Source organism: Peromyscus leucopus, chromosome 1 (assembly GCF_004664715.2).
Source record: "Peromyscus leucopus breed LL Stock chromosome 1, UCI_PerLeu_2.1, whole genome shotgun sequence".
Classification (NCBI taxonomy): Eukaryota; Metazoa; Chordata; class Mammalia; order Rodentia; family Cricetidae; genus Peromyscus; species Peromyscus leucopus.
In genome coordinates this window covers 63,340,893-63,365,989 of record NC_051063.1, presented here as the reverse complement: position 1 = coordinate 63,365,989, position 25,097 = coordinate 63,340,893, and the positions used below count along the sequence as shown (strand labels likewise).

Genomic DNA, 25,097 nt, shown 5'->3' with positions numbered 1-25,097 from the left:
AGTTACCCCGCCCCATATGCAAATAATCTATCCCTCAGCCAATGGCCGGTCGAGTAGGGCCCACCCTGCCGGGCTGCAGCCAGTGAACACGAGGAGGAGGCAGTACGCCCCGCCCGCCGCCGCGCAACCCTTCGCGGGCGAGGCCGGCGCGTTCCTTTCTGCACGTCGGCTTGGGGAGGGGCCGCCACCTGCTGGGCGGGGCTTGCGGGACTGCATCGCCGAACGGTGTGTGCCGGTGTCGGTCGTTGGTACAGTCCAAGGCATGTCCCCTTCCCTCGAGCGGTGGTACCGTCCGGGCTTACTGCATCTGGGCCTGGAGTTGGGACCGCTGCCTGGCCGTGGAGTGCTTCCCCGGCCCAGCGCGAGGAGACAGCTGGACAAGGCGGGCCCTTTGAGGCAAAGCAGCAGCTGCCCCGCCTCCCAGCCTGATGTTGGGGCGGACCGGTTATCCCCGCCCAGTCTAAGGACCGCCCCTCCCCGGGAACTCACAACACTCCAGGCGCACGTAGTCCTGGCAGTTACCCAGGAGTGGCCTGGATGGCCAGGGACAAATGCCCTCGGGAGGCACGTAGGCCCCTGCCTTTCTCCAGCGCCTGTAGATCTTCAGAGATACGTGGGTCCGCCTGGCTGTGAGGAAGGGGCTCTGTTTCTGTCTGACTTGCTTGGAGATTGCCTTTGCCGCGATCTAAGCGACCAACTCTGGAGGGAGAGTTCCGCGGAGCGCTGGGCGAGAGGGGCTGCTAGGGGAACTGTCACCTTCTTTAGGATAAGTTGGAACAATTACTGGACTCCTAGGAGGAGATCCAAAGGGGTGGGATGAGATACAGCCAAAAGAGAGTTACTTCCCTCCCTACACACCTCCCTCGCCCCAGGTTGTCCCTGCGGTGGAATCATGGGACATTTAAAAGCTCTTAATCACTCAAGATGCTGCAGCTGTTCTTTTGCTTCTGAGGCAGAGATCCTTTTTTTTTTTCTCCCGCTTTTCCGTCTACCTCAACCAGTCTTCCACACCATCCTCAAAGATAGTCTTCCAGGGGAACGACCTTTCCTTGCTCTGGGCAACTCCAAAGGGCTCTTTTGTCCACCACAGATACCCTGGTCCTTGGCTCAGGGTTTGTGGTGATATATTGTGTACCCTAATAAAATTTACCTTAAGATCAGAGGACAGAGCAAGCCACTAGATTAAACATAGAAGCCAGGCAGTGGTGGCACACACCTTTAATCCTAGCACTCAGGAGGTAGAGATCTGTCTGGATCTGTCTGGATCTCTGTGAGTTCAAAACCACCCTGGACTACATGAGATGGACTCAGTCTAGGAGAGAAACAGAGCCAGGCAGTGGTGGCACACACCTTTAATCTTAGCACTCAGGAGGTAGAGATCTGTGTGGATCTCTGAGTTCAAAACCACCCTGGACTACATGAGATGGACTCAGTCTAGGAGAGAAACAGAGTCAGACAGTGGTGGCACACACCTTTAATCCAGTATTTGGGAATCACACACACCATTAATCCCAGCACTAGGAAGGAAGTGATGGCTGGGCAGAGAAAGGTATACAAGGTGTGAGAAGACAGGAACTGAAGCTTTTTCAGGCTGAGGAGTTGGGGAGGTAAAAAGTGGTGGCTGTGGCTTGTTCCTTTGTCTCTCTGATCTTTGAGCATTTACCCCAATATCTGGCCCCGGGTTTGTTTTTTTTTTATTAAAAGGCTGTTTAAGATTCAAGCTGGAGGTGCCGGTCTTCTCAGCTCAGCCTCCTGTCCTTCAGCCCTCTGCCCTGCTTTTGTCCTCTGTTTCTTTGGCCTCCCTGTGTCCTGAATCTCATAAAGTCTGGGCTGGAGCCTGCCAGCAGCCATAACCCAGCCTAGTACTGAGGCCCTATCAGGGAAGTATCGGACCCAACCCAGACCTCAAGGGCTTGGAGCCAGGGACACAGAGAAGCCAGAGGATCAGAAATTGAAGGATCAAGTTGGATGGGTGATGCACCCCTGTTAGCCCAGCAGAGAGATTGATTACACCCCTATAACCTTGATCAGAGGCAGAAGTAGGAGGATGTGATGCAAGTTTCAGGCCAGACTTGAGGGGGTGCGGTTTGAAGGGTCAGCAAGACTTGGCTCACGTGGATCCTGAAAGAATTTCTAAGAGTCACTGGGAATCCTGAAAAGATTCATATCTTGAGAACAAGGCCTAGGTTCAAAGGACAGATGTCAGGGACTAGGGAGAGAGAGGGAAAAGTCTGGTTCCTTCCTGGCTTTGCCAGGATGCTTCCCATATGTGCCTCAAAACTTCCCATCTGAAATGTATTCCTGCTGGGCAGTGGTGGCACACGCCTTTAATCCCAGCACTCAGGAGGAAGAGACAGGCGGATCTCTGTGAGTTCGAGGCCAGCCTGGTCTACAGAACAAGATCCAGGACAGGCACCAAAACTACACAGAGAAACCCTGTCTCAAAAAGACCAAAAAAGAAAAAGGAAAAAAAATGTATTCCTTATCATTCTGTGGTGGGTCTATTGTACCATCCAAAATATTTGTCCAAATTCTATAATTGTGACTTTGCGAAAGAAGTGTGTGTGTGTGTGTGTGTGTGTGTGTGTGTGTGTGTGTGTGTGTTGGGGGGGGTGTCTTTGTAGATGGTTAAGAGAAAGATTTTCTCCTTACTTTACTATTTTTAGACAGGGTCTCATTGTCTGGCCTGGAACTCACCATGTAGACTAGCTGTCCTCACCTTTGACTCCCAAGTTCTGGAATTAAAAGTGTGTACCAGGGGCTGGAGAGAAGGCTCAGTGGTTGAGAGCACTTGCTCCTCTTCCCGAGGACCTGGGTTTAATCCCCAGCACTCACATAGTGGCTCAGAATCGTCTGTAACTCCAGTTCTAGAAGATCAAATACTCTTCTGGCTTCTGTGGTCCATGCATGTGGCAAGCAGACAAACTTGAAGACAAAACACACACATACACACAAAGTATACTCCAGCATGCTAAGCCAAGAGTGGATTTTTGAGACCATTATGAATGAACTGGGAAGCCCTAAACCCAAAGACAGTGTCTTATGACAACAGAGAGAACACAGATACAGAGGAAAGTCCATGAGGAAGTGTAATGTTGCCAAAGCCAAGGGACACCTGGAGCCCCCCACTGACAGGAGCAGTAAAAACTCTCCCCATGCCTATCCAGGGAGCAAGAAAGACCCTGGCTTACTTAGCTTGAACGCTGACATCTGGCGCCCAGAACTATGAAAGAATAAATTCTGTTTCTTTTCACCACCCAATTTATAGTCAAAGAAACAGCTGCCTTGCCTGGTCGGAGGAGGCAGCTCCTTGTCTCTTCATCAGTTCTGGGAGTTTCAAAGCCCTTGTTCTTACTCACACCACACTCACTACTGCCCTTGCTTCAGCTTCCTTTGGGAATCCCTTGACTGTTGGGCTTTTTTGTTGTTAGGGATAGGGTAGGGCCGAAGTCAGTGCCTAGTCTCAGTGCTCACCCAACCCTGTGTTGCTTGGTTGGTATTCAGGTGACAGGGGAAGGCGCTAAAGCCTCCGAGAGAGACTGATTTGGACTGGACAGAATAGAGGCGACACACAGCCTTGTTCCAAACTTCTATGTACCCAAGAACATGCATGCCATTTTTATGACTGTCTATACATGCATGAGCTTGAGCAGTGTGTGCCAGCATACATTAGGAATTCACTAGCCACCTCCTGGTGCAGGTCTAGGTGAGCAAGTTGCATTCCTGTGTACACTAGCAGGAACATGTGAGAAGTGGCCAGTAGACAACTCATAGCAACTCATAACCAGTAGGTAGGTCGTAGCATTGATGTGAAGGTGGGGTACGTATAACAGTCCACTATATGCTGACTGTCAATGTGTGTGGGGACAGGTGAGAAGTTGTTTATAACACTGGGTTTTTTTTTGGGGGGGGGGGAGGGCGTATATCAGCAGGTAGGATGTAGAGATATTTGTCTATGTTCTCAAGAGGTACTACTGCTGGGCATGGTTCGTCCATACCTGTCCTGTGTTACCTGTACTTTATGGGCAGAAGCAGAAAGATTGGGAGTTCAAGGCTAGCCTTGGCTACATAGCAAGTTTAAGGCCAGCTTGGACTGCATGAAGCCCTGTCTCAAAACAAATGAAAAAGGTACTATCGCCGGGTGGTGGTGGTGCACGCCTTTAGTCCCAGCACTCGGGAGGCAGAGCCAGGCAGATCTCTGTGAGTTCGAGGCCAGCCTGATCTCCAAAGCAAGTTCCAGGAACGACGCAAAACTGCACAGAGAAACCCTGTCTCGAAAAACCAAAAAAAAAAAAAAAAAAAAAGGTACTATCATTGCTGGGTTTGGCCCAGTTTGGCCATGGGCAGCTCCCTGCAGACACCTCTTCTCCCATGCTCGATGATGAGCATGGACTGGCATGGCTGCATAGGTGATGTGCTGCTCAAAGACACCAAGGAGGAGTTCTTCATGTCTCACTATGGCTGCATTTGCTTATTATAACAGTTTTTCTTTTTTAGCAGCTGCCTCCCCCAACAAAGGCAGCTGCGGAGGGAGGTAAAGGGGGCTGGCTTTTGTCTAAGGGGGCTCCAGGTTCTTCGTAGGCTGCCTTAGCCCTCCCTAGGAGATTCAGTGAGTGAGTGTTTCCAGGTGCTCCTGAATCTAACGATCCTCACCAGGTAGGCAATGTTTCCACATAGGGACCAACACATGTAGAGAGCCAAGCTGGGAGGGAGAAAGAGGTGTTTGGATCAGGGTGAGGGTGGCCTCCCAGGTTCTTTTTTTTTTTTTTTTTTTTTTTTATCATGCTGGACCCCAAATGAAGCTTTCTCCCTGTATTCACCCAACCAGTCCTCACAGTGGCCTCTGAAGCAAGTATGATCAACGTCCCTGTCTTGCAGCAAAGGACCCTAAGACACAAAGAGGGTAAGAAGGTCACCCAAGGCTACATAACTGATAGCCAAACATACCTGAGTCCAGATCCCCTTCCAACTGGATGGCCCACAGAAAGGAGAGGTCTTCTTCCAAGGGACCCCTCTCTGACTCCATCCTTCCTTCCTTGCACTCTACCAGTAGCAATATTTTTAAATTCATTACTTTTAGCTGTGTGTAGTTGTGTGTGTGTGTGTGTGTGTGTGTGTGTGTGTGTGTGTGTGTGTGTGTAGAGGGGGTTTGTGGGTATATACACATGGGTGCAGGTGCCCTTGGAGACCAGTGGCATTGAATCTCCTGGAATTGGAGTTGAAGCGGGTTGTGAGCCACCATGTGAGTGCTGGGAATTGAACTCTAGTCTTCTGGAAGAGCAGCAAGTACGAAACCATTGAGCAATCTCTCCAGCCCCGCCAGTAGCAATATTAATGTTTCTCCCACTTTAAACTCCTTTGAATTGTCTCTTCTCAGCGCCTTCTACTGATCTCTCCTTTCCCAGCAAATCTACTTCAGTTACTGTGCTGCTGGCTTTCCCTGTTCAGTCTTCCTAGTTTCTCTATATTTGCTCCAGACAGCCTCTGCCCCTCGATAGGGCTGATGCTCCCAGAGCAGGCAGCCTCTGCCCCTCGATAGGGCTGATGCTCCCAGAGCAGGCTGCCTCTGCCCCTCGATAGGGCTGATAATCTCAGAGCATCAGTAGCGCCTACCTTACTCCCAGCACCATCTTTTCCAAGTTAAGAGTCTCGGGTCGTCTAGGATTTTTTATTATTATTATTATTATATATACAGAAGAGGGTGCCAGATCTCATTACAGATGGTTGTGAACCACCATGTGGGTGCTGGGAATTGAACTCGGGACCTCTGGAAGATCAGTCAGTGCTCTTAACCTCTGAGCCATCTCTCCAGCCCCCTAGGATGTTTTTGAACTCCCTATGTATCCAAGGATGACCTTGGTTTCCTGCCTCTACTTCCCAACTGCTGATATTACAAGCACATACCACCATGCCTGGTTTATTTTGTGCTGGAGATGCAACCATGGCTCTGGGTATGTTAGTTAAGTACCTACCAACCTATCCATAACCCCACCCCCACCCCTCACCCCCCACCAGCCAAGTGTCCCCTCCTCCTTTTTTTTTTTTTTGAGACAGAGTCTTTTTGTAGCCCTGGCTGTTCTGGAACTTACTATGTACATCAGGCTATCTATCCTTAAACTCATAAAGATCCACTTGTTCCTGCCTGAGATTAAAGGTATATCTACCATGCCCTGCCCCAGGTCTGTTCTCCATGCATGTGCTTCTCCTCTCTTTGTTCTCTTAAGCCCCTCACCCTTGAATTCCTTAGCAGAATCTGGACTCTCAGCACTGGAGGTCTGAGGTTCAGATGCTGCTCCCCACCACCACCACATTTTATCCCCAAGGCAGCCTTTTGTTCATCTGCTCTCTGGGGATACCCTAGCTTTCCCCTTCTGAGTACTGAGTAGACGCCTATCTCCCCATCTTCATATTCTTCCTTTCCCCTTCTCCCTGCCCATTCACATCCACTTTCTCAGGAAATCCACAATCTCCGTCTTCTTTTGTTTTGTTTTTGTTTTTCGAGATGGGGTTTCTCTGTGTAGTTTTGGTGCCTGTCCTGGATCTCACTCTGTAGACCAAGCTGGCCTGGAACTCACAGAGATCCGCCTGGCTCTGCTTCCCGAGTGCTGGGATTAAAGGCGTGCGCCACTACCGCCCAGCTCAATCTCCGTCTTCTATTCCTATCAAACGCCTTCCTTTCTGAGCCACAGTGGTCCCTGAACCACAAAATGGACAGTGGAGTCCAGTGAGCCATTATTATCACCTGTTCAGGTCCCCAGGGCTCTCTGAGCACCTCAGCCTTTAGGTCAGTCTCATTTTTGTGGTCCGACTCTCCCCCTCAGCTCCATGGTCCTCCTTAACACTTATTGACACTGGCCAGTCCTCCTGTATTTCTGCCCCCAATCCTACTATGCTCCATATCGTCTCCCCTCTCTCCTGGGCCCTGTACATGCTGGGCAAGAAAGCGTTCTACTACCCAGTGCTCCTCTAGTCCCATTCTCTCTATGAGTCCCCTGTACCATACGGTTAAGTTCTCTACAGTGTTCACGATTTACTGTGCCTCCTCTCGGCGGGCTGAAAGGAACGGAGGAGACCGCATATACAGAATCCACCCTGAGTTACAAGCACCCTCCTGGAAGGAAACTGGAAGCCCCAGGGGACATCCAGAAGCTTTTCTCCAGAGCTCCTGCGGCCGCCGGCAGCACCTAAGCGCTGCGGCCAGGAGGTGGCGCTCACGGGAAGGCGGGCCAGTCGGGGGCGTGGCCCTGGTGCGGCTCGCATTCATCCGGGCGGCGGATGGGGAGCCGGACCGTACCAACTGCCCCGAAGTGGAGGGCACAGCGTGACCCGGTAAACCGGTGATAGTTCGGACAGCAAATGCCCTGCAAGACGCCGGTCTCCTCTCTGGGACAGTACTCCTGCGGCAGTCACTGTTCTGAGGGGAAAGGGCCGTTCCGACGTCTCGACATCCTCAGCCGCAGGTTCCTCCCCGTTTTGGCCTCAGTAGTTTCCACCAACGGGCAGGGCGGAAAGTTCCGGAAGAGTGTGGATGCACTTCCGGGTCGGAGAGCTCGCGGCGGCGGCGGCGGCGGCGGCGGCTGTCCGGCCTAGTTGCGGTCGCGTTCGGACAGAGGCGGGATCGTCTAGGAGCGTCTGGGAGGCGCGAGGTTCCCGGGTACGTGCAGTAGCCGCTCCGGTCCGGTGTCCCTGTCGCGTCCGGCCGCGCGGGCTACTTACGGTGGCCGTGTGCTTTGTCTGCGGCCTTCGGGGCGGGCGAGGCCTATGTCGCGCTGGCCGTGGGTCGGTCCGGAGGACGGGAGGGCGGCCGAGGCCTCGAGCCGAGCCCCGGGATGCCCGGCTGCGGTCGAGAGGCCCCTGGGCGTGGTGCTGGCCACCTGTGTGGTCGTGCGAGAACGTGGCCGGGTGCATGGGAAAGGTGTGACCCCTAGGTACCTTGTTCTCTGTCCCGATGGCCCTTGCCCGGGCCAGCACCATCTGCACTTGCCCAAGTTGTGGTTGGTGTCGCGGTGATCACATTCCTTACTTCGAAGAGCCCCCACGGCAGTCTGGAGGAGGCACCGCTGCTGGTTGGGGTTTTACAGTCGGAGTTCAGAGAGGTGAAGTAGTTGTCAATGTTAGACTGCGGCACAGTGGCACAGCCAGCCTCGCTCCCTTAAACCTTCTGTGGCCTCTGTCCTGTGTCAGAGACCCGGGTTGCCCCACCGAATCTTACAGTAACGTGTCTGGGGGGCGGGGGATGTCATTTTGGCCGCTGGTTGGAAGCACAGGCTCTGAGTTAGAGATTGGACTTGACGGGCAGCTCAACAGTCCTTGCTTCTGTCCGTCGACCGCTCGGTGTTCATTCCTTTGGGAAGAATGTTGAGTGAGAACAGCAGCCTGTGGCTCTCTCAGCCTGAGAGAAGCCTAGAGCCGTATGCTGAGGTTCAAAGAGTTAGTTATAGGTCCCCTTTTCTGAGAACTGGGGCCATGCTCTGGGTCACCCTACAGGAAAGAGGTCACCATCCTGAATGGGCCATGACTCTGTATCCCAGTGTATCTCAACCTGCCTTTTTATGTAAGAGATAGTGTTTGACAGGAGTCTGTGGCCAGGGCTCCTTTCCTACTTGATTAATTCACCAAGACATCAGGTAAAAGTAAGATAGTTCATCAAAACTCTTCTCACCACCATTCCCAACGTGTGACCATTGATTTCCTTAAGTTATCATGCCCTCACTGTTTCGAGAACATCAGCTCTTCTGCTGGCCCTTGGCAGTCCTGGCCCTGACCTGGCTGGCCTTTGTCCACTTAGAGAAGGGTTGCACTTTCCCCTTTGGCTTTGAGCATACAGCCCATGTATTCTCTTGGGGCCTTTGGAGACAAGTAAGCTTGTACCTGTAGGAACCAGAAGTGAGCCCCCCACCCCATCTCGAGCCCTACTTTTTGTTTTTATGCTGTTTTGGGGGGTTCTTTTTCCCCCTTTCTTCCTTCTGACTGTGAACATGAGGCTTGTGGGAAGCACATGGTGCCACAGCATAGGCTGATGAGTTCTTGAATGAATTCCCTGTGAGACGTGCTTCCTCTGGAAGTGACTGGGAAAATAGGTGAATGTCACTGATGAGGAAAGACCATGTATATGAGTAGGTTCTTAGTTGGGGGACCAAAGCTTAAGAGCTTAGTATAGAAGGAAGGTCATGTTCACTGACATTTTTTCAGAATTCCACATTGTTCTTACAGTGGCTTGCAAGGGAGTACTAACAGGTGTTCCCACAGAGAAGCCAGGAGAGGGACAGCCCCAGCATCTTCTGCCTTTCAGCCTGGGGCATGGGAATTCTATAGTCCCCAGGAACTTCCTCCAAGCTTTATAATCTGATGGTAGCCAGCTGAGCAGAGGCCAGTGGGCCAGCATTGGCCAAGAGTGACTTGCCCACTTGGTGACAGCAGGCAGATGGGCTACTGGAGTCCTTGTGATGGCCAGCTCTCAGTTGAAAAGCATTGCTCTGTCTCAGCTCAGATGTCCATTTGGCTCATCTTTGGTATTAGGACTCTCCAGGAATGCTCAAGTGAAAATATTGCTAGTTCTTAGGAATTAAGATCCTGCTTTGCATATGGTTCTGGAAATGAGTCACTCTGTCTTTTTATGAGGATATTAATATCTTATAAAAATACTTTGTATATTTATTTATTTTTGGTTTTTCGAGACAGAGTTTCTCTATGTAGTTTTTGGTTCCTGTCCTGGAATTGCTCTGTAGACTAGGCTAGCCTCAAACTCACTGAGATCTGCCTGGCTCTGCCTCCCGAGTGCTGGAATTAAAGGCATGCACCACTGCTGCCCGGCTTGTTTTTGTTTTTTGAGACAGGGTTTCTCTCTTTAGCCCTGGCCATCCTGGAACTCACTCTATAAACCAGGCTGGCCTTGAACTCAGAGATCCACCTGCCTCTGCTTCCTGAGTACTAGGATTAAAGGTGTATACCACTACTGCCCAGCTATATTTTCTATTTTTTATATTTGCATATGACTTTGTGACTAGGGTCTTGTGTATTGTGTCTCACAGTTCAAATTCTACATGTGTGGTGATGCTTGTGTCACTAGGGAAGTTACCTTTCAGAGGGGACTCTGTAGCCAAGGAAGTTTGGAGTTATTTGGCTCTGGTCTCTTTTAGAGCTGAACTCCAATGTGTAGCCATGGATGACGACAGTTTGGATGAGCTTGTGGCTCACAGCCCTGGACCAGATGGACCCCCACGAGTTGGCCTCTCAGAACTGGCTAGTGATGCTGGTAAGTCCCCCCACTGATGGCAGGGTATCTGCATCTTGTCCTTTCTTGAGATTGCTAGCTCCCCTTGGAAGCCTGAATGTCAGTTTTCACTTTCAACCTTTAAAAAAAAAACTGATTAAGTTATAGAAGTGTACTACATTCATTCTTTTTGTCTTTTTGTTTGCTTTTTTGTTTTGTTTTTGAGATGGTATTTCACTGTGTAGTCCAGACTATCCTTGAATTTAGGTGATCAAATAACTGGTAGCTAAGACCACAATCACGTGTCATTATATTTGGTCTTCCTGTGGGGAAAAAGGTATGAGGGATGGAACGTAAGGCCTTGTGTATGCTTAGTAAGAGTCTGCTGCTGAGCTGTATTCTCTGTTTTTTGAAACGGTCTTGCTGTGTAGTATAGGGTAGCCTTGAACAGCAATCCTTCTGACTAAACCTCCAGACTGCAGGGATTGCATGTTTTGTTTTTTTGTTTTTGATTGGGTTTCATGTATCCCAGGCTGGCCTTTTTCTTTTTGGTTTTTCAAGATAGGGTTTCTCAGCCGGGCGGTGGTAGTGCACGCCTTTAATCCCAGCACTCGGGAGGCAGAGCCAGGTGAATCTCTGTGAGTTCGAGGCCAGCCTGGGCTACCAAGTGAGCTCCAGGAAAGGCGCAAAGCTACGCAGAGAAACCCTGTCTCGAAAAACCAAAAAAAAAAAAAAGAGTTTCTCTGTGTAGCTTTGGACCTCACTCTGTAGCCCAGGCTGGTTTCGAACTTACAGAGATCCGTCTGTCTCTGCCTTCCAAGTGCTGGGATTAAAGGTGTGCACCACCACCACCACCACCACCACCACCACCACCACCACCGCCCGGCTCCAGGCTGGCCTTTAACTTGATGTATAGCTAAGGATGATCTTGAGCATCTGATCCTTCTGCCTCCACCGCTCAAAGTGCTGAGATTTCAGATGTGTACCACTGTCTCCAGTTTTGTGTGGTGCTGTGCTGGAGATAGAAACCTTGGGCTTCATCATGCTAGGCATGCACACTCTACCAGCTGAGCGGTATTCCAAGCCACTCTCTTATTTTTAATAACAAACAGCATAAGTGCAAAGGAAGAGCACTTGTTTTCCCCATCATATGCCTCTCTAGCCTCCTCACCCTACCTCTGGTAGCCTGGCAGTCCTTATCGCTACCTGTACATTCCCAGCAGTTCTGGCTCTTGGATGCTTAGGTTGTGACAGTGCCCTCACAGGCCTGTGCTTTTCACCTTGTGATCTAGAAGAAAGCAGCAATGGCCACAGTGGAGACTCTGAAGATGATACAGGCAGTGAGCATGAAGGTGACACAGATGAGGAGGACACCGAGGGGCTGTCTGAGGAGGAAGACCCAGAAGATAGATCTGGTAAGACTGTTGGCATTTGAGCCAGTTCCCTGGACTTTCCTAGTGAGGAGACATCCTAGGTTAGAACATCCGCAGCTGTCCACACAAGCTGTCACCTGCCACTGGAACAACTGACTCCTGCCACGGGTTTTTTAGTGTTGTGTTTTTGTTGTTGTTGTTGTTTTCTTTCTTTTAGTTTTTTTCTAGACAATTTTCTCTGTGTAGACCTGGCTGTCCTTGAACTCACTCTGTAGACCAGACCTCTGAACTCAGAGATCCACCTGCCTCTGCTTCCCGAGTGCTAAGATTAAAGGCATGTACCACCACCACCCAGCTGTAGTTTTTAGTTTTAAAGTTAAGTTTAGTGATAGGATTCTGTGGGTATCTCTTCTGGGAGAGACAGAATATGAACTATCTAAGAACACTGAGTGGCATAAGCCATGGGATGATGTAGGTAGACTGGAGTTCTAAGATGATGAGCAGGAAGGTCTTGGTAGCCCCTATTCATCTCACAAGGGCCAGTTGCTAACATTATAGGTGCTGGACAGATTAACATGCCATGAGGGGCATGTGGCCTGGGACCTCATTTAGGACATAAATAGTGGCTCGTTCTCTGCTTATTCAACAACCTCATTGTGTGGCATTATTAAAAAATTCCAGGCTTATATACACTGGTGAAAGTTTGTAACGTTAAACTCCCGCAAAGAACAGTGCTTGAATGGCACGCCTCTACTCTGAAAAACCTTCATGGCTACCCTGGCTTGTGGGCAGCCTATGAGGACTCTATGTGGTTGGCTTGGCCCCATCCACCTATGGCCACCTTTTTCAAAGTGTCTTAGGGTTTCCATTGCTGAGCTAAAACACCATGACCAAAAGCAACCTGGGGAGGAAAGGGTTTATTTCACCTTACAGTTTGTAGTCTATCATCTAAGGATGTCAGGTCAGAACTCAAGGCCGTAACTTATACAAAGGACGTGGAGGAGTGCTGCTTACTGTCTTGCTCCCTAGAGTTGGTTCAGTCTGTTTTCTTACAGCACGCAGGACAACCAGCCCAGGGATGACACTGCCCACAGTGAGCTGAGCCCTTCCACATTATCAATCAAGAAAATGCCCCGCAATCTCCTCAGTAGGACGTCTGGTGGTTCATTTTCTCAATTGAGGGTTTCTCTTCTCAAGTGAATCTAGCTTGTGTCAAGTTAACATAACATAACACGAGCCAGTGTTCAGTTGGACCAGGGTTCTGTTCATTTCAAGTTTCCTTCTGACACGGTCCTCAAACCAGGAGGTCACAGTTCCACAGCACCCACTGTGACCTGAATATTAGCCTTTCATTATATGCCTATGGCTGTCAGTGTTAAAGTAGTCCAGAAAGGTAACCCCTATAACTGGAGCAGTACTCATCACAAAGGATTAGAACTGATTGGGAGTTAGTAACTTTGTAATTATACTGACTGCCTGGTTTTCCAAAGCTAGCTATCCTTGAATTCACTCTATAGCCAAAGCTGGGCTCAAATTCCTGGCAATTTTCCTGCCTCAGCCTCTTAAACAACTAGGATTAGAGGCATGTGACTGCCATGCTTGCCCAGGTGTGTGTGTGTGTGTGTTTTGTTTTAATTCTGAGTATGGACTAGAGAGTGAGTCTGTACTGGGTTGAAGTCACAGACATGGCTTTTCTACATGTTTCCAGCCTTGAGGTAGGTTTGTTGTATCCTCAGCAGGACTGAACAGTGCTGATGCTGCCAGATCAGGGGGCAAAAGATGTCAAGCACTGTTGGGTGGCTCCAGCATCCTTTCCTGAAGTTTGGAGACTAGATGCCAGAAACTGATTATGGATTAAATTGAAAGTGGGACCCACTCAGCCAGGATTCCTGGTATTCCAGAACTCATCATCTAGAGGGAGAGACCAGCTGTGAAGCAGCAATCAGGGCTAGGTGCCCAGAGTGTAACATGGGTGGTGAGGAGCTTCAACAGCTAGAAGTAAAAAGCTTTTAGAGAAAGTCTCAGCTAAGCCACAGCCTAATTTACAGGAACTAACTGTATAATGTCTTATCAGAGAAACCAAGTAACTAAGACAGTGTCCAAGGGAGGTGCTAACAAGTGCTAGTACCAACTGTGCAGTAGACAGCTAGCCTGGAAACTAGGTGCACCTAAAGCCAGGCTCACTGGTGAGCAGAGTAGAGAAGGGCTGTCTTGGAATGGAACCTTGGTCCAGTTGAGCCCTTTGTTTGTGTGCTGGATAGGTTTTTGTTTGTTTGTTTTTGTTTTTGTTTTTTTTGAGACAGGGTTTCTCTGTGTAGTTTTGGTGCCTTCCTGGAACTTGCTCTATAGACCAGGCTGGCCTTGAACTCATAGAGATCTGCCTGCCTCTGCCTACCAAGTGCTGGAATTAAAGGTGTGCGTCACCACTGCCTGGCATGCTGGCTAATTTTATGTCAACTTGACACAAGCAAGATTCATTTGAAAAGAGAGACCCTCAGTTGAGAAAATGTCCCATTATTGTAGAGGTTGGGCTGGGAGCAGAGTATTAGTGAGGAACAGATGATGGATGTAGAGACCGCAGCCTCAGCTGAGCGTTGTGAAGGACGGGGAGAAGGCCCATTCTGCTCCTAGTGCCACACAAGAAAGTAGCCAGCATCTGGATTAGCTATCAGGAGATGCAGTGGAAGGCAAGGAGAATTGTCCACGAGTCCTGGGTTCCTTCTTACAGGCAATGTCTTTTTCCTCTGCCTCTTACTTTTCCCACACTGTGTCCTGCTGCTCAAGGGTGGCTGCTCTTGCTGCCGTTTGTGTGTTTCCCACCTTGATAGGAGTACTCTCTTAATATCTTATTCTGAGAAATGAGAATGACTGGGGCCTCGTGCTCAGCACCCGTTTTCCCCAGCTCCCCAAACAGTGTCAGTTATTGCAGCATCTATGGGTTGTTTTGAATGCACAGAGCCTTCCGCGGTTCCTCTGCTCCAGGACAGTCCTTCTCTACTCTGCTCACCAATCCTGTCTCTTTTCAGAATGGACACTATTTGAGCCCAGGTATTTCCCCACCCCCCACCCCGATTTTTCAAGACAGCGTTTCTCTGTTTAGTTCTTGCTGTCCTGGAATTCACTTTGTAGACCAGGCTGGCCTTGAACTCAGAGATCAGCCTGCCTCTACTCCCTGAGGGCTGGAATTAAAGGCACTGCCACCACTGCTGCCGCCGCCCGGCCAAGCCCTGGCATTCTTAGAGACTCTGGCTTTAGGTGCACCTTAGTTTCCAGGCTAGCTGTCTACTGCACTGTTGGTACTAACACTTGTTAGCACCTCCCTTGGATAGTGTTTTAGTTACTTTTTCTGTTTCTGTGATAATACACCATGACCCAAGGTAATTTGCAGAAGAAAGAGTTTATTTGGGGCTTATAGTTCAGAGGGTTAGAGTCCATCAAAGTGGGGACAGGGCAGTAGGCAGGTCAGGATGGCTCTGGAGCAGTAGTGAGAGCTCACTGGTAATGATGGTCATCTTTTGAAACTTGAAAGCCTGCTCAGAGTGACACACTTCTTCCAAGGAGGCCACACCTCCTGCTCCTTCCCAAACAATTCCATCAACTGAGGAACAAGTATTCAAATAGATGAGCCATTCTCTTTCAACAACATATTTTAAGGGCGTTATTTGGCAACCTAAATGAGAGTTCAGTGAGGGAAACTGCTCAGGTCTTTGGCTGTTTGTACCTTTTTTTCTCTCTCTTCAAGTCAATAGGGCCATTGTTACCAGCTTGCAAAGCATTGCTCTGTAGACACTATGGAAATCGGGCCAAACAAGATGACCAGTTCCCTACCTTCAAATTGCATAAGAAGAATCAGCTTACCTGTTCGATTTTGCTGCCATGAGCCTTTAATTACACAGAAAAGCTGAAGTTAATCATTCTGTTATGTGCTTAGTAATATTTCAAAATATTATGGACATGCCGGGCGGTGGTGGCGCACGCCTTTAATCCCAGCACTCGGGAGGCAGAGGCAGGCGGATCTCTGTGAGTTCGAGGCCAGCCTGGTCTCCAAAGCGAGTTCCAGGGAAGGCGCAAAGCTACACAGAGAAATCCTGTCTCAAAAAAATAAAATATTATGGACATCTCTTTCATCAGTTTTCCTCTGTGGTGTAACACATGGCCACAAACTCAGGAGCTAGGAATAGAATGTTTATTTGTATGTTTTCATGGGCCAACTGGGTCTCTCTCTCTCTTGGTTTTTCAAGACCAGGTTTCTCTGTGTTTCCCCGGCTATCCTGGAACTTGCTCTGAGTAGACCAGGCTAGTCTTAAACTCAGAGATCCTCCTTCCTCTACCTTCCAAGTGGTAGGATTAAAGGTGTGCACCACCACCCACTGGGTTCAACTGAGTTTCTTATTCTGTATCACCAAGTAGCTTCACAGTATCAGACAGGCCATGCTTCCTTTCTAAGCTTTAATCCTTCCAAGCCCCCTCCCTGCCTGCTGGTAGATTCTTCATGGTTTAAAAGAAAGGAGCCCTATTTTCTAGCTGGTTGTTGACAGCTCATTCTTAGCTACCAGGGTTATCGGCTCCCTTAGGAGTACATGTTAGCAATTTGTGTCCTTCTAACCCAGCAAGAGCAGCCTCTCTGACTTCTCTCTCTGCCAACAGCCGGGGAGCCTCTGTGCTGTAAAAGTGCTCACCTGCCGGGCGGTGGTGGCGCACGCCTTTAATCCCAGCACTCGGGAGGTAGAGGCAGGCGGATCTTTGTGAGTTCGAGGCCAGCCTGGGCTACCAAGTGAGTTCCAGGAAAGGCACAAAGCTACACAGAGAAACCCTGTCTCGAAAAACCAAAAAAAAAAAAAAAAAAGAAAGAAAGAAATTATCCATTTGGTCTGGAGAGATGGCTCAGAGGTTAAGAGCACTGACTGCTCTTCCAGAGGTCCTGAGTTCAATTCCCAACACCCACATGGTGGCTCACAACCATCTGCAATGAGATCTGGCACCCTCTCCTGTCTACATAATAAATAAATTTAAAAAAAAAAAAGTGCTCACCTGTTGCCTACCACTTGGTAGGTAGAGGCAGAAGGATCAGAAGTTCAGAATCATTTCATCTACATAGTCACCTTGGGATACATGAATGAGACCCTTTCTCAAAAAAAATGAACAGTAGCAGATGGTGAGATTGCTAAGTGCTTGCTACTAAGCTTGACAGTTTGAGTTCAGTCCCTGAAATTAACTTGCTAGGAGAAAACAATTCCCATAACTTAACCCTCATCTTGCCCAATAAGTAAACAGATTTTTTTTTTAAAAGCATTCACCTGGCCGGGTGGCAGTGGTGCACGCTTTTAAACCCCCCCCCAGCCCCCCAGCCCCCCACCCTCCCACCCCGGTGCGGGAGAGCCAGAGCCAGGTAGATTTCGGTGAGTTTGAGGCTAGCCTGGTCTACAGTGCGAGATCCAGGACAGGCACCAAAACTATACAGAGAAACCCTGTCTCGGAAAACCAAAAAAAAGAAAAGGGTTCATCTGGTGGGATTTCAGCCAGCTAGAGCTGTTCCCCTTTGTGGGTTGGCAGCAGGGCTCTGGAGAAGGGAGCCGGCACCTTTGCTAGTCCCACCCACAGAGAACTGAATTCGGCGCCCTCGTGAGGATCTGCTTCTCTAGTTCTTATGATTTATGTGTGTAGTGGCTCACAGGAGGATGTTTGCTAGCTGCAGTGGTACACGGAATGCATCTTCAATGTTCTGCTGGCCAGGCCCCTGCTTCATACTCCTGAGAAATTGACCACATCTTTTAAAGCCACTGACCCAGTTAGTGGCCATATCTTCTGGCTGTTTCCTACAAGGAAGGAGGTCTCATCTGATTACAGATATTTGTTGTCATTGTGTTGAAAGACTTGTGCAGCCATGCAAGAGGTGTTGTTCCAAGGAGGCATTCTCAGAGGCTTAGTCATTAGTTTGTCATGTGCCGTGTTCCCCTACCCTCCAGAGCTAAGAGCTGAGGACTGAACCCAGGGCCTTGCACTTGCTAGGCAAGTGCTCTATTGCTGAGCTAAATCCCCATCCCCTTGTGGCTTAGTCGTTAGCTCCATCTTCTCTGAAGCCAGTGATAGCTCCTGACACCTTACTTCTTGGATGCTCTGTCTTTACTCTGAGGCTCAGTTGTGAGGACTTAGCCAATATCCCTGTCCCCTTAGTTCAGAGAGCTATGGTCAAAGAGGATTTGGGTAAGGAGACGTGGTTAGCTTGGCTACTCAGAGTGGGCACTTTGTGAGTGTGGCCTTGCAGGTAAATGGGGAGACATGGCCCAAGAGGAGCTGGGATTCTGGCTGGCTAGAGGCTACTTTCCTGGGTGCATCCTGAGTCTGATCAAGGCTGGTCCTTGAGTATGCACTCGTTCCTGTATTTACTAAAAGTAGAATGCTTCTCTTTACCCAAGGTTCTGAAGATTCAGAAGATGGAGTAGAAATGGCAGCAGCAGCAGTGGAGACTCAAGGGAAGCTAGAAGCCAGCAGTGCCCCCACTTCTGATGATGATGCAGAGAGCTGCCCCATTTGCCTCAATGCATTCAGGGACCAGGCTGTGGGCACCCCAGAGACGTGTGCCCACTATTTCTGCTTGGACTGCATCATTGAGTGGTCCAGGGTGAGTTGGCTTTTCGAAACCTGTAATTACTGGGCCTGCTCCTCTGCAGCAAAGCTCAACACAGGACTGAGTCTTAGGTCCTCAGCACTGTCGAGAAGGTTTACCCTGGGGATGTGTCTGTGGGTGATGGGGCTCCGAAGAGGACTCCAGGTTTTCTGAGGATCAGGACACAGATCCTGAGGCAACCTCACATAGTATGAAATGGCCTCTGTAGATACTGAAATACTGTGTGATTACTCAGTTCTGACGGCCAGTAATGAAGAGACAAAATTACATCATGCTGCCTACCTCAGAGTGAACTTTTAGAAGCATTGCCTGACTCTTCCCCCAGTGGCAAAGAGCTTTATGCATGTACGTACAGGTGCATGGTGTGTGCCCGTGCTTCCCTGTAGATGCTGAAGGATGCCATGTATCCTGCTCTGTCACTTTCCACCTTATTCCTTTTGAGACAGGATGTTTTACTCAAGCTAGAGCTGGACAGGCAGCCAGTAAGCCCCAGAAATTCTCATCCTCCGTGGCATTGGCATGAAAAAGTCCATGTGTAATTTTGCCTAGGGGAGCTCCTTGATCCTCACACAACTATAGTGGCAGGACATAACAGGGAGGTGGCAGATCGGGTGGCCCTTCAGTTTATACATTTATCAAAATTTAGTAGAGTACACAGCTAAAGAGATTGTGTTTTATCATATACAGTAAAATATTTGTAGCATGAATCTGATCCAGCATATACTCCGAAAACAAATGCTGAAAATATACTAGAGATGTTCAAGGTCTTGTGTGCAGTTCACAGGTTTGAGAGAGAATGTGGGGTAGCAAACAGGCCGAAATGCTGTCCACTTGGTCTTTCCTTCCCTCCTCTCCTTTTCCTTCTCACCAACATGCCACCTATATGAAACATGCATCCAGCTTGCTGACCCATCTCCCTCACCAGCATGGTGGCTTCAAAACACAGACATGTTGCCGGGCTGTGATGGCGCACGCCTTTAATCCCAGGAGGCAGAGGCTGGCGGATCTTTGAGTTCGAGGCCAGCCTGGGCTACAGTGTGAGTTCCAGAAAAGGCTCTAAAGCTACACAGTGAAACCCTGTCTTGTAAAACAAACAAACAAACAAAAGTAGACATGTTTTCTTCAAGTTCTAGCATCTTTTTTTTTTTTTTTTTTTTAAGATTTATTTATTATGTATTCAGTATTCTGTCTGCACGTATCCCTGCAGGCCAGAAGAGGGTGCCAGATCTCATTACAGATGGTTGTGAACCATCTTGTGGTTGCTGGGGATTGAACTCAGGACCTTTGGAAGAGCAAGCAGTGCTCTTAACTTCTGAGCCATCTCTCTAGCCCCCCCCCCTTTTTTTTTTTAAAGTTCTAGCATCTTAGCATAGGAACTTAGCCAAGACCAAGGCTTTCAGTAAAAATTTCTTCGTAAAAGGAGTTATTATTATTTATTTATTTGTTTTTTTTTTTTTTTTTTTTCTGAGACACAGTTTCTTTTTGTAACCCTGGCTGTCCTAGAACTCACTCTGTAGACAAGGCTGCCCTCCAATTTGAACTTAAGGAGATCCACCTGCCTCTGTCTCCTCAGTGCTGGGATTAAGGTGTGCACCACCACTGCCTGGCTAATAAAAGGATTTTTAAAAATTTATTTTTATTTTTTTATGCAGTGGTGTTTTACCTGCATGTATGTCTGTGTGTGGGTGTCGGGGTCCTCTGGGACTGGAGTTACAAACAGTTGTGAGCTCCCATGTGGGTACTAGGAATTGAACCTGGGTCCCCTGGAAGGGCAGTCGGTGCTTTTAACCACTGAGCCATCTCTCCAGCACCTAATAAAAGGAATATTTTTAAAATTATTATTATTATTATTATTCTGTTTTGAGACAGAGTTTCTCTGTGAAACAGTCTTGGCTGTCCTGGAATTCACTCTGTAGACCAGGCTGGCCTTGAACTCACAGAGATCTGCCTGCCTTTGCCTCCCAAGTGCTGGCATTAAAGGCATGTGCCATCATCGCCCGACCAATAAAAAGAATTTAAAAATTTTTTTGAGACATACTCGCTGTAGATCAGGCTGGCCTCAAATTCACAATCCTCTTACCTCCCAAATGCTGGGATAATGGGCAAGTGCCCCAACATTTAGCTTGAAATAAGTAAATTCTTTATTTTGAAGACAGTAATGATAAATGAAGGTGTTTGTGCAGGATTCTGATATAATCTTTATTTCTTACAGAATGCCAACTCCTGTCCAGTTGATCGAACAATATTTAAATGTATTTGTATTCGAGCCCAATTTAATGGTAAAATCTTAAAGAAGGTAAGTGTACTTGCTGCCTGCCCCTGCTTGTGGCCTTGTAGGAAGGAAAATGATCTTAAATGGTGACTGGCTTCTCTCAGTGAGGAGGTTCTCAGTTCAATTAGGCTTGTAATTGAGGCACCCATTTTGGCTCTGAGCAAAGCCCAGGGCTAGGGCTGTCCATAGTTTCTGGGGCGCAAGGTAGGAGTCCTGGTGGAGACATTAGGGTTTCTGTCCACCACCCCTTCTTACTCCAGAGCTTCTCTCCAGCCTGCTCCTTAGGAGCTGTAGTCATGGTAAGGAGGGGTTGTCCTAGGATGGACAAAGGACCATGAACAGGTTTGGAAAGTGTCGGGATAGAAAGAAAGAAAGGGGTTTCCTCCTCTCCCACATAAACAAAGGCTTTGCAGATTGCTTATCTCTTGTCCCTCCCTTCCCCCCCTCTCCTCTCCCTTTCTCTTCTCTACCCTTCCCTCCTTCCTCCACTCCCTCCTCCTTCCTTCCCTCCCTTCCTTTCTTTTCTTTCTCTCTTTCCTGTCTGTCCCTTCCCCTTTTTCTCTCTCTCTCTTTCTTTCTGCCTCTCGTCCTCCTTTCCTCCTTTCCATGGATCAAATTCCAGGCCTTGTGCATCTAGGCAAGCTAGACAACTAAGAGCTACATCTTGAGCCCTGTTTGGTTTGGTTTGGTTTGTTTGAAAGAGAGTTTCACTATGTAGATCAGGTTAGCCTAGAACTCACTGAGATCTTCCCACCTAACTCTCCTGAGTGTTAGGATTAAAGGTGTGCCCTACCTCATAGCAGCCCTGTTTTTAAACAGATTGGTTTTTTTGTTTGTTTGTTTGTTTGTTTGTTTGTTTTTCAAGACAGGGTTTCTCTTTGTAGCTTTGGAGCCTGTCCTGGAACTTGCTCTGTAGACCAGGCTAGCTTCGAACTCATAGAGATCCATCTGGCTCTGCCTCCTGAGTGCTGCGGTTAAAGGCATGTGCCACCACCGCCACCCGGCCTGTTTGTTTGTTTTTAGAGCAGGATCTCTATGTAACCCTGGCTGTCCTGGAAGTCACTGTAGGCCAGGCTGGCCTCAGACTCAGAGATCTGCCTGCCTCTGCCTCTGAAGTGCTGGAATTAAAGGCGTGTGCTATCACTCCTGGTCCCTCATGTAGCTCTTTTACTTTTCTCTTTTACCTGACGTGCAGTGGAAAGAATATACAGGTCACCATATGTCTTAGTTAGGATTTCTGTTGCTGCATTGGAACACCATGACCAAAACATAAGTTGGGGGAGGGAAGGTTTTCTTTGGCTTACACTTCTGTATTGCTGTTCATTGTTGACGGAGGTCAAGACAGGAACTCACACAGGGCAGGAACCTAGAGGCAGAAGCTGATGCAGAGGCCATGGAGGGGTCCTGCTCATGGCTTGCTCAGACTACTCTTATAGAACCTGGGACCACTAGCCCAGGGGTGACACTACCTAATAGTGGGTGGCAAGAAAATGCCACCCAGGCTTGCCCATAGGCCAATCTGGTAGGGTTATTTTCTCAATTGAGATTTCCTCTTCTAAAATGATGTATGTAGTTTTATGTCAACTTGACATAAAACCAGCCAGCATAGAGTCCAAGTAGATCTTGGGCCAATAGATTTACTCTAGATTAGATACATATTGTCCTTTGAATTGACCACTCAGATCCTGAGGGTACATTCAGTGACCAGCAGTTCTGTCTTCAGATTCCAGTGGAAAACACTAGAGCCTGTGAGGATGAGGAGGCAGAGGAGGAAGACCCGACCTTTTGTGAGGTGTGTGGCAGGAGTGACCGTGAGGACCGACTTCTGCTCTGTGATGGCTGTGATGCTGGGTAAGGGGAATGGTGCCTTGTACCTGCCTTGCAGACTGTTAAACTGTCAGAAGAGCAGGGTGGGGAAGACTGAGGGCGCCCCTGTGGTGTAGGGCCTTAAACAAGCGCTGTGACTCATAGACAGTGACACTGATACCATTTGTGGCTCTTGTATCTGTATTTCCTTGAGGCTGCTCAAAGGCCATGCAGTTTATCAAGACCAAAGAAAAGCAGGACAGGAGAGTGGGCTTGCCTTAGGAGAGAGGGCACACAGGCTGAGGGGTTGCCTTGAGGACTACACCATCTGGGCTGCTCTGGCTCCTTGCACCTTTTTTACTATTAGTATTCTTTTCACTGTGTGTGTGGTTGATATGTGGATATGTGCATGTGAGTGCAGGTATCTGGAAGCCACAGGCATTGGATCACCCTGGAACTGGAATTAAAGATAGGTGTAAGTTCCTGAAGTACCCTTGTACCCTGCAAAAACAAGATACGGTTCTAACTGCTGAGCCATCTCTCCAGCCCTCTCCATTCACCTTTTCAGTACAATGGAAGTCACTCTGTCACTCCCAGCACAGCAGGAGGGGAGAGTCAAGAATATCCACTGTGTGCTTATGACCCTGTCTTCTGGGACCCTGCTGGTGTTCTTTGCTCTTTGAGTTGAGAAGGAACTGGCCTCCTCAGCCTCTTGCTGAGGCTTTTGGTTAGAAAGCTATAAAATTGAGACTAAAGAGTTTATACAAATACTCTTCCCCAAATGGTGAGGCTGGTAAATCTGAAATGTTTCTTAGGGCAGGAAATAGCAGTTTCAAGGTTTGGGCAAGAGGCTTTTCCTGTCCAGCTGGATGGAAGCTGGGAGCTGTCTTCTGAGCTTGCCCTCACTCCTTCCACTGGAGTTCTTTCTGTCCTGCCATTTGTGCTGGCTCCCTGGCTCTACTGCTGGGTGTGGTGTGCACCCCAGGAACTGAGCTCCATCGTCGCGAGGCGTGTGGCCGGCCGCCTGTTTCCTCCCGCGCCTCTTCAGCACCTCACAGTACTTGGGCCTACCTGCCCTCAGTGCCAGTACTCCATGGATTTGGTCTTCCTCCTTCCCTGAAATTTGTTTGAATCATGCATGTTTTGCCACAACTTCCTGAATGTCTCTACCTTACTGACTGTAACTCTTCAAGGGTCCTACAAGCATCCGTGACCTCTTCCCTCTTATCTTGTGGGTTATTTATTTATTTATTTGAAACAGGGTCTGATTATATTGCCATGGCTTGCCTGGAATTGTCTGTGTAGACCAGGTTTGCCTGCTTCTGCCTTTGCATCCTGGAATTAAAAGCATCTCGCACCTTGACTGGCTTGTTTTACTTGAGATAGGGACGTAAACTGGCCACAAACTGTGTAGGCCAGGCTGTGTTGTAACTGTTCTCTTCTCTGTGGGCACTGCAGGTGTGAACCACTGGGCCTGGTCTGCTAATTCCGTAAATCAATGTTTTGTTTCTAGTCCTAGGAACTTTTATCAGGGGTTTTCTGTCTTCATTAAGACAAGTAACAAGAGTTACTCATTAATTTATATATTTCACTTAACAGATAAAACAGTGTAAGCAGTCCTGTTAGATCTAAAATATTTAAATTAAAACATATTAGTAATTCTCATACTTTTTTTTTTTTTTTAAATACAATTCAGGATTTATTAAAAATCAGAGTTCCCCTGCTGGGCCCTCCTGGCACTAAAGAAATAACTAACCAGAGAGGGCAACACTGGATAAATGGAGAGAGAGATTAATCTCAAGGCAGAGTCTTAGAGCTCCCCCTCCCGTTTCCAATACCCCACCCCCACTATGGTTCTTGGGACATAGCACCTGAGCAGGCACCTCAGTCCAGGATTCTCATACTTCTAAGCACTTAAATACTGTTTATATTTTACAGTTTTCTTTATCTTCATAGTTGTGTTTCAACTCACAAGTCTTAAACTTTCTCATTCGGCCTGGAGTGATGGCTCAGAGGTTAAGAGCACTGGCTGCTCTTTCAGAGGTCCTGAGTTCAATTCCCAGCAACCACATGGTGGCTCACAACCATCTGTAATGAGATCTGGCGCCCTCTTCTGGCATGCATCTTCTGGCATGCAGGCAGAACACTGTATACATAATAAATAAATAAACCTTAAAAAATGAATTTAAAAAATAAATAAATAAACTTTCTCATTCATTTTGACATGGAGTCACAAGGCTTTCTATAGATGCTTTGGTTTCTGTGAGTGTATATATGCTTGATAGTTTACACAATAAGGTAAAGACTGTCTTTGAGTTTTAAAGAATTATGGCTCACTTTAAAGGGCCATGTTCACAGGGAGACTGGAGAAAGTGAGGGAAGAGCTTAGGATGCAATTTAGTTAGGTTTCTCTATGGCTTTTCAAGCTTTGCGTTGGTATATGAAGTGATTGAGAGAAATAAGCCAACTCTTGTTTGTTTGTTTGTTTGTTTTTTCAAGACAGGGTTTCTCTGTGTAGCTTTTCGCCTTTCCTGGAACTCACTCTGTAGCCTAGGCTGGCCTTGAACTCACAGAGATCTGCCTGCCTCTGCCTCCTGAGTACTGAGATTAAAGGCGTGCCCCACCACCTCCTGGCATAGGCTACCTCTCTTATATGTGATATCCCAGTGAGTGTCATATGCCTGACTGTCCCTTGTGGAGGAGTGGGTTTCCTCTGGTTCAGTGCTGTGGTCAGTACAGGATAATACGTCACACTGAATTCAGGGCTGGAATTTCAGAAGAACTTTAATTGGCTTGTGCATTTGT

The 25,097-nt window shown here is 48.3% G+C and overlaps 1 protein-coding gene across 2 annotated transcripts in view; it reads left to right on the top strand.

Annotated features, from left to right (window-relative positions):
- Nucleotides 1–7,518: 7,518 nt before the first annotated feature.
- The window catches only part of Phrf1 (PHD and ring finger domains 1), a 34,489-nt gene continuing 16,910 nt past the window's right edge, over nt 7,519–25,097 (top strand). Inside the window, exons 1-6 of one of the 2 annotated variants that reach the window (XM_028870091.2) lie at nt 7,519–7,654; nt 10,140–10,255; nt 11,509–11,628; nt 18,003–18,208; nt 20,427–20,510; nt 22,210–22,337. In XM_028870091.2, the coding sequence (XP_028725924.1) occupies nt 10,162–10,255; nt 11,509–11,628; nt 18,003–18,208; nt 20,427–20,510; nt 22,210–22,337 (632 nt within the window). In that variant the 5' untranslated portion in view covers nt 7,519–7,654; nt 10,140–10,161. Of the gene's footprint in view, nt 7,655–10,139; nt 10,256–11,505; nt 11,629–18,002; nt 18,209–20,426; nt 20,511–22,209; nt 22,338–25,097 lie in introns of both variants that reach the window. The other variant, XM_028870082.2, reaches the window with a different exon arrangement.